At 35.4% G+C, this 15,008-nt stretch overlaps 3 protein-coding genes across 5 annotated transcripts; 2 read left to right on the top strand and 1 right to left on the bottom strand.

The window, feature by feature from the left end:
- The first annotated feature begins 1,426 nt into the window (after positions 1-1,426).
- On the top strand, positions 1,427-6,664 carry LOC105784167 (magnesium transporter MRS2-I). Of its 2 annotated transcripts, XM_012609963.2 has the most exons (11): positions 1,429-1,938; positions 2,021-2,050; positions 2,125-2,284; positions 2,364-2,485; positions 3,552-3,626; positions 5,097-5,321; positions 5,405-5,449; positions 5,527-5,571; positions 5,814-5,843; positions 5,972-6,091; positions 6,255-6,664. In XM_012609963.2, exons 1-11 carry the CDS (start codon positions 1,690-1,692, stop codon positions 6,339-6,341), a joined length of 1,188 nt encoding a protein of 395 aa, XP_012465417.1. In that variant the 5' UTR covers positions 1,429-1,689; the 3' UTR covers positions 6,342-6,664. The 2 variants fall into 2 exon arrangements, with proteins under 2 accessions (XP_012465418.1, XP_012465417.1); XM_012609964.2 differs by lacking the exon at positions 5,405-5,449 and having other exon boundaries at positions 1,427-1,938.
- A 2,031-nt stretch (positions 6,665-8,695) lies between these two features.
- LOC105783235 (E3 ubiquitin protein ligase DRIP2) lies at positions 8,696-13,468 on the top strand. 2 transcript variants are annotated; one of them, XM_012608568.2, is made up of 7 exons: positions 8,696-8,844; positions 9,528-9,627; positions 10,126-10,459; positions 10,617-11,059; positions 11,162-11,212; positions 12,521-12,593; positions 13,033-13,468. In XM_012608568.2, the coding sequence occupies exons 1-7, from the start codon at positions 8,730-8,732 to the stop codon at positions 13,204-13,206; spliced, it is 1,290 nt and encodes a 429-aa protein (XP_012464022.1). In that variant the 5' UTR covers positions 8,696-8,729; the 3' UTR covers positions 13,207-13,468. The 2 variants fall into 2 exon arrangements, with proteins under 2 accessions (XP_012464022.1, XP_052489174.1); XM_052633214.1 differs by having other exon boundaries at positions 8,701-8,844; positions 9,535-9,627.
- On the bottom strand, positions 12,942-14,816 carry LOC105783236 (PRA1 family protein E). Its single transcript, XM_012608570.2, has 2 exons — positions 14,108-14,816; positions 12,942-13,178 (listed from the first exon to the last, which is right to left on the bottom strand). The coding sequence occupies exons 1-2, from the start codon at positions 14,631-14,633 to the stop codon at positions 13,147-13,149; spliced, it is 558 nt and encodes a 185-aa protein (XP_012464024.2). The 5' UTR covers positions 14,634-14,816; the 3' UTR covers positions 12,942-13,146.
- Positions 14,817-15,008: the final 192 nt, after the last annotated feature.

Raw genomic sequence — 15,008 nt, 5'->3', positions numbered from 1 at the left:
GCGATTTCTTAAATCTTGAATAAATGGATATTCTTTTAAATTTTTATTATACAAGTATTCTGGCCTAATTCATTTTTGAGGAAATTAGAATGTCGTGCCTTAACGCATTTGGTGTGGCATTTTCTTTTTCTAAAATGATAAGGGTCTTAATACGTAACGTTCTTAAGTTTTTGCTAAGGATTATATTTTTCAAATTTTCGACATTAAGACATTAATTAATTAATTAGGTTCCAATTTTTGGGCGTAATGAGGGTGCTAATCCTTCCTCATACGTAACCGACTCCCGGACCCGTTTTTCTAAAATTCGTAGACCAAAGCTATTTTTTAGGTGATCCAATCACACCTTAATAAAAGATTGGTGGCGACTCAATTTGAAATTTAAATATGTCAAATTTAGGTGATCCAATCATCCTAACTCAATTTGAAATTTTTTCGAATCGAGTGAAATGAAATTCGAGTCGAGTCGAATCGAGTGAAATTGTTTGAGTTAAATTTAAAAAATTAAACATGTCAAATAAGAATATTGTTACAGTATAATTAATTTCATGTTAGAGCATATTAATTTGAAACCATATATATTTGAATTCTTTTTCAAAGTAAAAAAAAAAAAATTGAGTTTGATAAATTTGAATCATTGATTAGGTCCTAAATTATTATTTTAGAAAATATTTCTTAAAAATATAAAATTTGAAAATTTTATAAATATTTTGAAATTTAAATATTATTTTATTTTATTTTGAAATTTTGTTGAGAGAGAAACCAATTTGCTTATTTTCAAAGTTGAAAGGGACCAAAAGAGTATTTACACTAATCTGTTATTCAAATTAGTAGAATTATTCGAGTTATTCAAATTGTGAAATTCAACTCGACTTGAACTCGAATAATTTGGATAACTTAAAATTCAAAATTTTTTTCGATTTTTTCGAATCGAGTTTTGCTCACCCCTACATAAGGATATAACTACCTAAATGGACAATAATATCTTTAGCAATAAACATAATTATTCAATAGATATCCACGAATAATTATGACTATTTGGTAATAATCAAGTGACATAATTTTTGAATTTAAAAGATATAACTCATCACTATAAATAGCGATAAGTTTTAGTTAATAACCGAGTGATATAACTTTTAATTACTTATAACTGTTGATTCCAACAGTTTGATAATAACACGTAGACTAAATTATTTATGTCAAAAGTTCCAATTAAAATAATTTAATTAATTAATTAATTAATAAGAAAAATTTAAAAAAACCTCCATTTTCATACAAAGATTCTACATTTGCCAAAACTAGACTAGAATTGTTCATTTAATTTAAAGTAATCTTGAACAGAAAATTTTAACAATTAATATTTTAAAATATTATCAAATAATACCATAATTATTATTTAAAGAGAAAAAAAGACGAACACAGTTAAAACACGCGCCAAATGTTGAAGTTAAAACAAGGAAACTTTATGCTGTTTAAAAAACCTTTCCTCCTCCATTTCTCACTTACAGCACTGAAACATTTTGAGGCCCCATGCAGTACAGCAGCAAATATCTCCTTAATTTCCTTTTCATCTGCCCCCACATCTCCTTCATTACCATTAACACTCCCTTTTATGTCCTCGAGTCTCTATAAAAAATTTTCCACTCATCTTTGCTCTGTTTTCAAAGTCTTTTTTTATTTTTTTTTTCAGGAATGACTCGACAGGTGTATTTTGTTCCGGCGGCGGAGACGCAAGTAGCTTCGGTGAAGAAGAAAACGGCGGTTACGACGAGCTGGGTTTCGGTAGATGCAAAGGGGCAAGGCACGGTTCTTGACGTCGACAAGTACGCTATAATGCGCCGCGTTCAGATCCATGCTAGAGATCTTCGTGTTCTTGATCCTATGTTATCCTATCCTTCCACCGTTTTGGGCAGAGAAAAAGTCATTGTTCTCAATTTAGAGGTAATTTCGATTTCGATTATTTTTCATCTTTTTCATTTTCTAATGTTTTAATTTGATCTTGTTTTTCATGATGTGATCGCAGCACATTAAAGCTATAATAACAGCAGAAGAGGTTAGTTTATAGGACAAACGAATACCTTTTAATACTTCTGTTTAATGTAGTACTGAGGTTTTATTTTGAGATAGGTGTTGCTTAGAGATCCATTTGATGATAACGTAATACCTATTGTTGCCGAACTTAAAAGGCGATTGCCTCAAGAAAAAAATCTCACATGTCAAGGCCTAGGAGAAGAAGAAGAAGAACATATTGGTTTGCGCAACGATGTCAACACTGGAGAAGAAAACGGTAATACTAACTTTTGGTTTGGAAATCATTTTCTCGAGTTGTTTTTCATTCTACGACATCGTTATATCTTTTCATGTAGAATTTCCATTTGAATTCCGGGCACTGGAAGTAGCACTAGAAGCAATTTGTAGCTTTCTTGATGCGCGTACTAGAGAACTGGAGACTGATACCTATCCAGCTCTAGATGAGCTGACCTCCAAGGTATTTTCATTTGTTTTTTCTCTCTGAATAGTTTATCCTTAACTTTCCCTTACATCTAGTTGAATTGAAGGGATGAGATTAGTTGTTGGCTGATTATTCTTTCTAGTGCTTCATTTAAAGCTAATAGTTGACTTTGATGCAACATACAATATAGCTATAGGAGTAGAATTTTGGCTCTTAAAGTACTACAAACTTTATTATATCTATTTAACGCCTCCTCACTTTATTATACCAATGTTTTTTTATGCCCATTCTTTGTGAAAGTGATGAAAGGATTAAACTTAACATTACATGAATATATTCAACCATGGAAAACACATCAACCTTTCTCCGCAAAATTGAATTTCAATAACGACTTCAGTGTGTAAGAAGTCAAAGTATCCATCAGCCACTTTGGTATATTTGGGAATTTTGCCATTTTACTGCATGTGCTGTTTAGTCCTTTTACCAAACTTGCCTTGATAATGACAGTAATTACATCTTATGGTGGTAACTAAGCAGTTTAATTTCATTGAAACTGTGAGGCTAAATGGGAGAAAGAAAGTCTAGGTAAAAGCTGCAATGATATCTTAGGTTTCTGTTTCGCAAGATGTGCTTCTGGCTCAGATTTTCAGTTCACAATTAACTTGGTCATCAGGAGTAGGCTCTATTGTTAAGGCTGGTCTTCCTCTATAGTTGCTAACATGATTAGTACCAACTGCATCCTATATGGACACTAGAACAGGCTGTACCTTCACTTTGAGGCATCCATAAGTAATGCAATGAAATATGAGTAGTATTGAGAGAAATAGTAAAATATGTTATATGACCTTTTTTCCTGCAATAACCACAATGTTGAACAGAAGCTCTTGCAACATACGAGTTACAATGAAACTTTGTCCACTGTGATTCAGTTGTTTAATTGCCATTTCTATATAACATGGAAATAAGATTTTCTATATCACAACTTTTCATTTGCTTTGCCTTAATGTTATTTGATGAATAGCAAAGAGTTTCAGTACCACTGTTTTCTAGGTTTGCCTGTAAGATAAGTTCAATTACAAGCAAGAATTGTAATTATGTGCAGATTAGCAGTCGTAACTTGGACCATGTGCGTAAACTGAAAAGTGCAATGACAAGACTGACAAATCGGGTTCAAAAGGTATGTTGCCATGTTTAGGATTCTAGAAGCTAAACATCACTGAAATTTCAGTTTCTCATGGTGGATAAATAATTTTTTTGTCATTCTTGATTTGGCCCAATGCTAATAAGCTGGTTACAGATTTTCAGTTATCAGATGACTTTGTATGTATATCAGCCATGCAATAACAGGCATAATAAATATCTACTTTTTTTTTAAGGATTACTGGAGATTTTGTTATTGGCGCATGTATAGAATGGTCCAGCTGATTTCCAGAAGGAAAATTCAAATAAACTCTCCTGTTAACTAAAGATTAACGTGCATTGGTATAGTCTTAGTAGTACTTCAGCTCTTTATTTTGGCTTTGTCAGTCACTTAGAATTTTGAATATTCTTTCCTCCGCACGTGAGTTTTCACTGAGAGGATGATTGTGCACGAACAGTGAACACATTTAGAAACGGAGGGTCAGATTTGTGGCTTCCAAAACAGAGATATTTGGATTCAAGGCTACCATAATTGTTTTCCGCCATTACTTGCACTTTCTTCAGTTTTTTTCTTTCCCATTTAAAAAATGAAAAGCCAAGGCCCTAGATGCATGCGAATTCATAGGAAAAACCTCTTTAAGCAAATAAAAGGAAGCTAATGGGAGGCACTTGGGGGGATAGGTTTCTCTGTTCAAGGAGTTGATCCGGGTAATCTGATTTCGGTACAGGTTTTCCCCGTGGAAGGTTAACAAATTTGGTTGTTTTCTCGTTGATCTCATGTTCTAATATTTAGTCTGGGATGCAAGTCACTCGGAAAACCAAAGAGGCAAACGAAACCTCCCAAAGTAAACCCGGGAGAGCCACAATAAGAGCAACTTTATGATACTAGATAAAAAGGGATAATGAGGAAGAAAATGTATGTTGGTAAGAGCAATACCTTTCTCGGTCTTTTGGCTAAGATCAAATGTAATATCTGTTTTACCTCAGAACAAGAAGAAATATTGGTAAGTGCATATACATTCTGTAAATCAATTGGAAAACCTGGTAATTTTAACAAGGAGGAGCAGTTATAACTAGAGGTGCAAGGATGATCCTGATTTCGAAAAAAAGTCTCCTCAAATGGAAAAGCCATAGGACCTAGGAGCCAATACATTAAGGGGGATTTTGGCATTTTGCTAAGATACCTGTAACTTTCTCATTGAATAACGTTCGAACATTATATTGTCTATTTCAGTAGTAGTTTAATTTATCTAAAAAAAAAAGGTACGAACATTTCTGGGATGTGTCAAGGTTTGATATCTTGGTTGGTTAGATATTAACCTGAGGTCCAGAGTTCAGTTTACAACTATATGACTGCTAGTGCTCTCTAGGGCATATGTTGCAAATCCTTAGGCACTAATGACTGAAGTAAACCATAGTAGAACACATTAAGTCCCTAGACTATTTTATTTTATTTTATTTTATTGAAGGAGCTAGACCAATTCTTTATAAGCTCTCCTACCTTTAGGTAAGAGATGAACTTGAACAACTTTTGGATGACGATGATGATATGGCAGACCTTTATTTATCGAGAAAGTTGGCAGGGGCATGCTCACCTGTAAGTGTTTCTGGTGCTCCTAATTGGTATCCGTCCTCACCAACTATAGGTTCAAAGATATCAAGAACAAGTCGGGCAAGTGCACTGACAGCTGAGGAGGACAATGATGTCGAGGAGCTTGAAATGTTGCTTGAGGTAATTGATGTCGTTACCTGTCATGGGTTTTGATTAGCTAATGCAAAAGTAAATGTTTATGTTTAGATTTCTGGATTCTGCAGGCTTACTTTATGCAAATTGACAATACATTGAACAAATTGACCACGGTAGGCTCCTTAGTTTTAACAATAATTCTGCTCTAATCTCATGGTTACTTAGCATAATTATCCTTTTTTCTCACCAGCTGCGAGAATACATCGATGACACAGAAGACTATATCAATATCCAGGTGATCAGCTAAGTAAATTTATATTGGGAAAAAAAAAAAACTAAGGTGGCAAAATTGCTGAAGGAGGGTTTTGATGGTTGAGGAACGTGTCTGAATGTCTCAGTTACCTGACAATTTTGATTTAAAATTGAAGCTTGGGAGTTTGCTGTAGCTATCAAAATTCTCCCGAGGCAATTTAACGCCTTCAAGTATCATGACCTAATTTGAGATCTTGATAATCTGAATTATGCGTTCTCTTGCAGCTTGACAATCATCGAAATCAGCTTATTCAGGTGCTCCTCTTTAGACTCCAAACCCTTTTCTCTGCTGTTATTCAGTGACATAAATCTGGTTTCGAGATAGAATATTATATCTGCATGCAGCATGCGTTTATGTTTACTGGTTTCACTGTATGTGGCAGCTAGAGCTCTTCTTAAGTTCTGGGACTGTTTGCTTGTCTATATATTCCCTGGTTGCTGCAATCTTTGGCATGAATATTCCTTATACATGGAAAGAGGGCCATGGATACATGTTTAAATGGGTATGCCTCCTATGATCACCATACCAGAAGTAAACTACTATATTTGTCTACGAAATTTAACCTACAGTTTTTTTCTTTTTAAAGATTTATTTCCCCAAGTTATTGATAATTTGCATAAATTTGTTGAGAATTTTAATGACGAAAATATGCTGTTTGAAATTAGGTGGTCATCCTTACCGGACTACTATGCACATCGACTTTCACATCAATAATTTCTTACGCGAGGCACAAGGGTCTTATTGGGTCATGAGGTGCATAGAATGCGTTCAAGGTAATAGGGATAAAGCTTGATCTTTTTATGCAGATGCATAGAACTGAAACGAATTCCTGGTAAAGCTTCAGGTCATTGCCAATTTCAGGTGAAACATTGCATATGCTATAATATTTAGTATTATCAATTTATCATGCTTTATGAAAAATATGGTCCATGGGAGGGGTTGTTCCTCCTATTGTAATTGGTCACTGCATTTGGCAGAAAAAAGTTTTATCAAGTATCATCATGTTGGCATATACATATATACATTGTATATATACACCCATGTATATTTTAAATGTTGTGTGATAGTTGATACTGATTGGGTTCTTTCTTTTTTTTTGGGGGGGGGGGGGGGTGGGGGTGGGGGGACTCAAGTGGCCTTTAGTATGCCACTGTCTAGATGGTAGGCCACCTTATAACTGTTGTAGAGGAATAAGGCAGGCCTTGTCTTGTGTTACAGTTACAACAGACATCACGCCATACATCAATTACTGCTGTCATCATTTATCATTTTCTGTTTTTTTTTTCTCTCCCCCCCAAGAACACTCATGTTTTCCTTTTCCCACCTTCCATGGCATTTTCGTTTCCATTTCATTAATCTCAGTGTTTCCAGTGAGCACTGACTATGAGGTGGGTGGATCTCGATAGTTAGTACATTTGATTCATGTAATCATTTTCGTGGAGCGGGTATAGAGTATTTCCAGCATTTATAATTTCTTCGGATACCTACCAACCAAAGTTGTCAAAGCCTTTTTCACTGTAACAAAATTCTAACGAGATTTCTGGCACTGCGACGAACAAATGCTCTCTCTCTCTCTCTCTGCCTTATCCTTGTTTTTAGCGTGGTCGGAACCTTTTTCATCATTTCCCAAGTAGCTTTGCCTCGTACCACTGTGTCCTGCATCTTTCCTTTACTTCTTTGGGCAAAATGTCGTGCATGTTAAGTTTAAAAATTAGAATATAACAACCATCCCCTTTTATTTTTATTTGGGTGGGGGCACAAATAAAAAAAAAAAAAAAAGAGAAGTAGCTTTTGGTCTTTTAATGCATAACATAATGCTAAGGCTTGTAGAGGAGAAGATTGAAACCTAAGACTTAGTCATTTGTCACCATTTCAATATTACCTTAACAATGAAGGTTAATAAACCAATCAATTGCTACAAGAAGTCCCCAAAATGTGCATTATTAATAAGCTCTACAATATTTTTTTGTTTGTTTCTTTGTAATGAGTGGCTGAAGTTTAAGGGATAGGGGAAGCAAGATAAATTCTTATTTGAAATCCGGGTAAAATTAAAAAAAAAAATGAACATCAATATAATTTTTAATCGAACTTATAAGTGAAATGATTTGAAGAAAATACTACTTATAATATATTTAAAAATTAATTTGTAAAATGAAATTAAGCATTTCGCAATTTCTTGAATTGTAATTCGGCTTATAAAATTGAAAATTTTAATAGTACAAAAAACACATGTTCTTTCTTTTGCATACTACAACGACACCAACACGAATACTTCGAAAATACTAGAATTGAATTTTCACGTAAATTCATATATATATATATTATGATATTCTGTTATTTATTCACTACCATTAATAATAATAATAACAACAAAATTTAAGCCTCTTACCCCCTCCCCCATCCCAAGAGAATAATAAAACACAGTAACGACGTCGTATATTAAACTGCATCCTAGGGTTACTCTGTTTTCTTTAGGGCGCATGTCCCTTACATATTGACAAAAGGGACAAGTCACCACCGACCCAAAAATTTCGAATCGTGTAATTTGAAGCCTCCGTTGAACTTGTCTTAAATATTTATTAGAAAAAAATAAAATAAAAAATAAAAATATGGGGAAAAATACATAATAATAAAACCAAAGGAAAACTCTTTGGTTCATGCTCCTTTCGACGACACCCTCTTTAGTATTTTTTTTTCTTTCTCTTTCTATTTGGTTAGATTCAGATCATCGTTGCCTTCCTGTTCTCAACAACCCTATTTCTTCTTCTTCTTCTTCTTCTTCTTTGTCTGAAAAAAAAATCACCATTGTTTCATCATAATTATAATATTTTCCCCTTTTTTTGTTTTTTTTCCCTTAATCTCAATCCCTCCTTTCAGAATAAAAATTATTCCCATATAGCTTATACACCCATATCTCTTTACCTTTGCTTCTCGCTTTTTGTCGGCCTCTCTCTGTTTATAATCCTTCCTCTTGTTAGTATATTTCTGTCATAGGTTTTAATGCAGGTTTGTTTATGAAGATATGTACGTAAATTTTTCCTTTTTTTGCTTCTTTTGATTGAACATGCAGTGAGGGGGATACGTGTTCAAGGGGTTATTGAGTTGAGATTGAAACAAGAGAAAGGTGAAAGGGAAGAGAGATGGCGAATCAGGTCGTCAAAGTGAAGAGAGAAGCGATTGCGGCATGCATGACTTGCCCTCTTTGCAATAAGCTTCTTAGAGATGCCACCACCATATCTGAATGTCTTCACACGTGTGAGTCTCTCTCTTCTCCGTCAGATTTATATCTCCTTTTCTTCTTCTTGTACTTCCAAATTTTGTTCCTTTTTTTAGCTCATTTGTTCTTAATTCTTCAAATTTTGTTCCTTTTTGCCGTTTTATTATCTGGGTTTTTCTTGCTTTCATTTCTTACCTTCTCGGTTGACCATTACTATGCCTTAATAAACTTATGGTTTTGCTGTTTTATTTCGTTTCCCTCTGTTTCTTATTACTTGATGCTGATGCATTTTTGGTACAATAACTGGGTTCAGATTAGTTTAATAAACTAGTCGAAAACAGTCGTATTTCTTATACAGTTTGGTTATCGAGAAAGTTGGTTTTCAATGTAATTCATTCATGGCTTCTGTTTATTTGATTACGAATCCGTTCCTTTAAATGTTTTTTGCACTTGTTGTTGTTTTCCACATTAAGCTAAGGCTCCCTACTATCTTATTCTTTATTTCCAATTCAAGGCTCCTTTCCAACATTGGAGCTTTCCTTTTCTGTTTTGTAACTCCATAATAAGATTCAAATTCTCATATGATTTCCCAGTTTCAGCTTGTTTTTAATTAAAATATTTGCTAGGATTGATGGGTGTGATCTTTATTTATGTGCCATAGAAGTCTATTGAGTCAATAAATAGAAATTTATGATAGATTTGTCTTTTGAATTTTATTTAGTTTGCAGAAAGTGCATATATGATAAGATAGAAGAGGAAGAACTGGAATGCTGTCCGATATGCAACATCGATTTGGGTTGTGTCCCTCTGGAGAAATTAAGGTACCATTCTTTTGCATATTATTCTCCTCTACCAACTTCTAAGCCTTAACTGATGTATGCATTGCGTTCTTCATGACACATTCTTGAAATTTAAACTACTCCTAGTTTTAATCTTGTCAATTGCTCTGAATTTATATTTACTTGTTTCAAGTGGTTACTAGCAAAGTTTACTGATTTCTTCTGAATCTCCTGGGATGATTAATATTTACAAATTAGGGGCTTGTATATGTACGTTAGCCAATTTCAAGTAAAATATCTAGGCAGAGTCTAGCAGTTATGCAAATGTAAGGACTCCTATTGTGCGTCTCTCAGTACCAAAAATCAAGGTGAAATATGTTGAAGAGGAAAAAATGACCTTATGCTACCCGCTTTTGGCTTCCCTGTGTAATCAATCATTTTCCGTCTTTCTTGGTTGAGTGTCCACACACTTAATGTTGGTTAATCAACATATTGGAAAATTATTGTGCATTGACATTGGTCTGTGCTTGTGATAATCAGGCCAGACCATAATTTGCAAGATGTGCGGACCAAAATCTTCCCTCTTAAAAGAAGAAAAGTTAAGGCACCTGAAGTTGTACCCCCAGTTACAATCCCAACTAGAAGAAAGGAGAGATCACTCTCTTCGTTGGTGGTTAATGCCCCCAAAGTATCATCACAAACTACCATGACTGGGAGGAGAACAAAAGCTTTTACCAGAAAGGCTGGTGCTTTGCGACATTCCAGTTTTCCAATAGAGAAGCCTGTTAAAGGAGATGAAGACTTTATGGAGGATCACCAGGAGATTGCAAGCTCACCTGAAACACTAAATAAATTCACTCAGAATAAAAGACAGGTAAATTGAAGACAATTTTTTAGGTGATATCCTTTGTTCTCGTAGGGCTTAATATTGTCTAATAGTCTTCTTTTTCTCAAATATCCATTCTAATTGAAATAAATTGTTTTAGCTTAAACTGATAGTATCTGCGATGTTATAAAATTGAACAATTCAGTGTACTTCTTCCGCCGAACATATCCAAAACATGAATAAAGAAGCAGAGAATGGTGGCAAAGCATGGGATGGGAAATTGGACCTTTGGAAACCTTTGAATTGTTTAGTGGAGGTTGCAAATAGGACCAAGTCCTTCAAGTCCAATTCTCAAGGCTCTGATTCTAAGTTAGAACCTTCCTGTGTGCCCACCATTGAAGCTCATACGTGCAAAAGCAAACATAGAGAATATAAATGCAAAACAAAACTTGAGGATGAAAGGACTAGTGCTGGTCCTGCAACTTCAGAAACTGTAACACCTAAAAAGCTGCGCAGAGTCAGTCGAAAAAGGGCTTCTGGTTTTGGGGATTCTGGCATCTCCCCGCAGGCAGTGCTAGATGCTGCTGGTCCAAAGCATGAAAGAAGAATTGGTCCTGTTTGGTTCTCATTAGTGGCCTCTGAAAATCAGTAAGAATTGATTTCAACTTTCAGACTTTAGTGGTTTGAAAACATAGTTGCTTAAGATTACTTGTCTTGGTCATAAACTGATTCAAATGTCAATGCTTTCAGGGAAGGAGATGCTCCCCTCCCTCAAATTTCTGCAAATTACCTGAGGATAAAGTACATTCCTTCGTCCAATTTCTTTTGCTTGTGTCTTACAGTAGCTTGCTATAACTATTTTTCTTCCTTTTGGACGAAGACTGTAAATTTTATCTGTTGTTTGTTAAGACTGTGATTCTGACTTGTCAGCTATCCTGTTTTCTGTACCATATTCTCCTGGTATTGTGCTTAGAATGCAGAGACAACAAACATGTGGTCTTTACAAATCTAGTGGAGGAATAAAATAAATATTATATGCTGGATTCAGTAAGATGATAGATAAGTTGGAGTTATATAGGAAGTGTTAATAGATTCTGAAAGCAGAAAGGAGATGGGTGAAGGCGAAGATACTAATACCCTGACAGTCTTCTGTGTAACTCCTGCACCCAGAGTTCCACTTCTTGAAACGGGATGGTGGGAGCTACTGAATAGTATAATGACACACGGGCAACCAAGTAGATCATGGGCTTAACTTAGTTCCATCACAGCTTTTTGCTGGTCATCTTCGGTTATGTTATCATCAAAATAATCAAGAAAGCATTTGACCAGTATATGGATGATTATATAATAATCCAGTAAGCTTAGGATAAATAGGAAGAAAGTACGTAACAGTGTCGTAAGACAAGTATGCTTGGATTAGAAATGCTTAAGGTTAAGATTGTTTTATATGGTGTCTCTAGTCACTTTCTGCTGTTAATTCATCTCCTATCGACTTATTATAGGTGATTCTTTTTTCCCATTTTATATTCTCTCTCTTGGAAGGTGTTAATTCTGCATAGGGGAATATTTATGACAGTATGGGCATTTACTCTGGTTATGCTACTTTAGCCTAAATCATTTTGGAATATGCCTTCTGGACACTGTTGCCTAGCATGTAATAGTTATCTCCTGAATGGCCTGTTTATTGTAAGATGAATGCTTTTAAGGGGAATAGAAGAAATAATCTGCAGTTTGTTTCTATTTCCAAGTAACCATTTTAACTTGACCATTTTTTCTTTAAGTTTGGTCTGTCATCATCACTAGCTAAACCGATTCTATCAAATTGTTAAATTAAAGGTGCTTTCTCCTGCCTGTTTTTCTGCTTTTCCCCCCTTCCATCAATTGCATACCAGGTTTACAATTTTTGTATCAGGTTAATGATCATGTTTTAAACCAAATGATAGCTCTTTGTTAGTGTTAGGTAACAAATCCTGTTGAATTGTTTTTCTCAATGTGTGTTGTTACAAATACATAAAGTTGAACTTATCTCTGACCTTTCAAATGGTAGAATGATTAAAAATTTCTTTAACTACAGGAGATAATTATCGTACTTATTTTATTCTGTGACAGGGATGGAAATATACCTGTTTCTTTTATTCAAAAATATCTGAAGAAGAAACTGAACCTCACTGATGAAGCTGAGGTGAGTTAATCTCTCCTTGAATAATATGTTCTTTAATGACATGCGAATAAGAAATTTTACCAAAAAGATTTTAGCTTTTCAGTGTTTTTACTATGAGGCTCATTTATGATGTCATGGAGATGCTTTATTATTATGCATGCATAATTGACGTCTGGTTAAGATAGCTTCAAGCTTTATTCTCCACTCCATGCATGTGGGATAAACCATATGCATGTATAAGCAGTCTGATTTATAGAATCCACATCTTAGTTGCTGTCTTGTTTGATAATTTTTTTTTACTTATCTAGCGACATCACATTTGGTTTGTGAAAATTTCTGAAGAAAATATAGGTAAATTCCAACAAGCAGTTTGAAGTAGTTTAAGCCATAGATATATCGCCTTCTTTGATAAACAAGGTGCAATGTGTTTATTTACATTTTGGCATGTACTTGATGACAGGTTGAGATAAAATGTATGGGGCAGCCTGTAGTTCCAACATTGCAGTTGTATAATTTAGTTGATTTGTGGCTACAAACAGCAGCAACATCACAGCAAGTACCGGCCACCATTGGTTCATCCGCCAAGGAATTCGTCATGGTGTTGGCCTATGCACGAAAAGCCCCAGATGAGTAATAATGCTTTCTTTGTTTCATTCTTTTCCCCACCACAATCAATAATCTCTCTCTCTATATATAAAATATATTGGAATTTCATTGGTGATAGAGTAGGACATTTTGATCCTCCGGCATGTATTTTCTTCTACATAAACATATGTATTTAGTGAGATTGGTTCTTCTACAATATAGTTTCTTAGAGCACCGTATGTGGCTAAGTAATGGGATTTGCTATGTTAAAACATCATTGTCATCCAACATGAAACCCATTAGTGTTACAATTGCTTCATCTTCCTTTTTGACTGCCTTCAATTTATCAGTTTGATGTAAAATTTTCATCATCTTTTTCCACATTACCCAGGGATTCATTTATTTTTCTAAAATTTTTCGACTTTTAGCAACTAAAAAGTTTTATGCTTTGCTACGACATCGTCTAAGAAACGACAAAATCAAGCAGCAGGCCTTTTGAAGACATTCTGATAAGGGAAAAAAGAAGAAAAGAAGGATGGCAACATTACACCAACCGAAAGGCTAAGGTGGGTTGGCAATAGGCAAAATCCCAATTAAGACAAAATATGATTATTAGCGGAGACAAAACCACGAATCTATAGGAATCTACCCACCAAAATATCTATTGGGCACTTGGGAGAGCTCAATTGTCAATGGCACCTATCTTTAGTTTTACCAGCAAAACCCCTAAACTAAACCCAGAACTTGATTGTACCAGAAAGCAAGCAAGCAAGAAAATCATCAAAGCTAAGCTTTAATAAGAAGTAACATCTCTACTTGAATTTTGGGTACCTATCTTTAGTTTTGGGTTGAAAGCATTACATAAAAAATTACACCAAAAAGAAACACTAAAAGCAAAGAATGTATCAGCGTAAAATTAACAAATTGGATTTAGACCCTGGAGTACCCACCACGGGTGGGGCTGCCGACAACCGAAAACAGCCCACCATCGGAACCGTCAAGTCCGTCCGAGTACAAATCCTCTGTTCCCCTAAACGCAGCGTGTACTCCCACGATAAAAGCCCCAATTAGAACGGAAACCAACACGTTCAGCCAAACGTCGGTCAAAACTAGGGCTACAATCGTAATTACGGCGAGGATCGCCAGCACGATGCGGTCGTCGATCGAACGGTTGAGAATGACCAAGGGATCGTCACGGAAGAAGTAGAGGAAGAACCAGGCTACGAAGACGACCAAGAAAACGATCATTGAGATCGGGTGCCATAGGAGGCTGAGGAAGAGGATCACCAGGATTATCATGGCGTAGTTCACCCGGAAGTAGTTGAGGTTACGCTTCATACGGGCGGAGGCGTCACCGAAGGAAATGGGGCGGGCAAAGGACGAGAGGGAAAGGAACACCCGCCAGGGGCGGCGCGTGAAGGTCGACAGAGTAGCACGCGTGAAAAAGGCGGTGGTGGGCGGTGATTGGGAGGCCATTGTTGGCGTGGAAGAATCGAATTGGAGAGGAGTGAAGATAATCTGAACTGATAATCGACTACTGAGCTTGGCTTAACCAGCAAGGAATACACGGTAAAGCGAGAGAGATTGTGAGAGTCTAACCTCTTTCGTTTTAAAGGGAATCCTCAAGTCTCCATCTGTCTTTTACTATTCTTTGATGGCGTTTTTAATTTATTTATTAACGACCCCAAAAGTGGCAATTCAATCCATATTAAAATTTCACATTTATGCCAAAACTTTATATATTTATTTACCTCTTTCACCAAAATATTTGGTACACTACCCGTGTAAAGTTTAAAACAATGAAGGATGTTGACTATAACGCTTAGCCGATAACAATAGGCAGTACTTATC

This window comes from Gossypium raimondii, chromosome 7 (assembly GCF_025698545.1).
Source record: "Gossypium raimondii isolate GPD5lz chromosome 7, ASM2569854v1, whole genome shotgun sequence".
Taxonomy (NCBI): Eukaryota; Viridiplantae; Streptophyta; class Magnoliopsida; order Malvales; family Malvaceae; genus Gossypium; species Gossypium raimondii.
This window is presented reverse-complemented; position numbering and strand designations above follow the sequence as displayed.

Coding starts and splice junctions, on each gene's coding strand:
- LOC105784167 (XM_012609963.2), top strand. CDS start 1,690: ATGACTCGACAGGTGTATTTTGTTCCGGCGGCGGAGACGCAAGTAGCT. Junction 3,627..5,096: donor TGACAAATCGGGTTCAAAAG/GTATGTTGCCAT, acceptor TCCTACCTTTAG/GTAAGAGATGAACTTGAACA. Junction 5,572..5,813: donor AAGACTATATCAATATCCAG/GTGATCAGCTAA, acceptor GTTCTCTTGCAG/CTTGACAATCATCGAAATCA.
- LOC105783235 (XM_012608568.2), top strand. CDS start 8,730: ATGGCGAATCAGGTCGTCAAAGTGAAGAGAGAAGCGATTGCGGCATGC. Junction 8,845..9,527: donor ATCTGAATGTCTTCACACGT/GTGAGTCTCTCT, acceptor AATTTTATTTAG/TTTGCAGAAAGTGCATATAT. Junction 10,460..10,616: donor TCACTCAGAATAAAAGACAG/GTAAATTGAAGA, acceptor TGAACAATTCAG/TGTACTTCTTCCGCCGAACA.
- LOC105783236 (XM_012608570.2), bottom strand. CDS start 14,633: ATGGCCTCCCAATCACCGCCCACCACCGCCTTTTTCACGCGTGCTACT. Junction 13,179..14,107: donor TGTCGGCAGCCCCACCCGTG/GTGGGTACTCCA, acceptor TTTCGTGCATAG/GCCAACACCATGACGAATTC.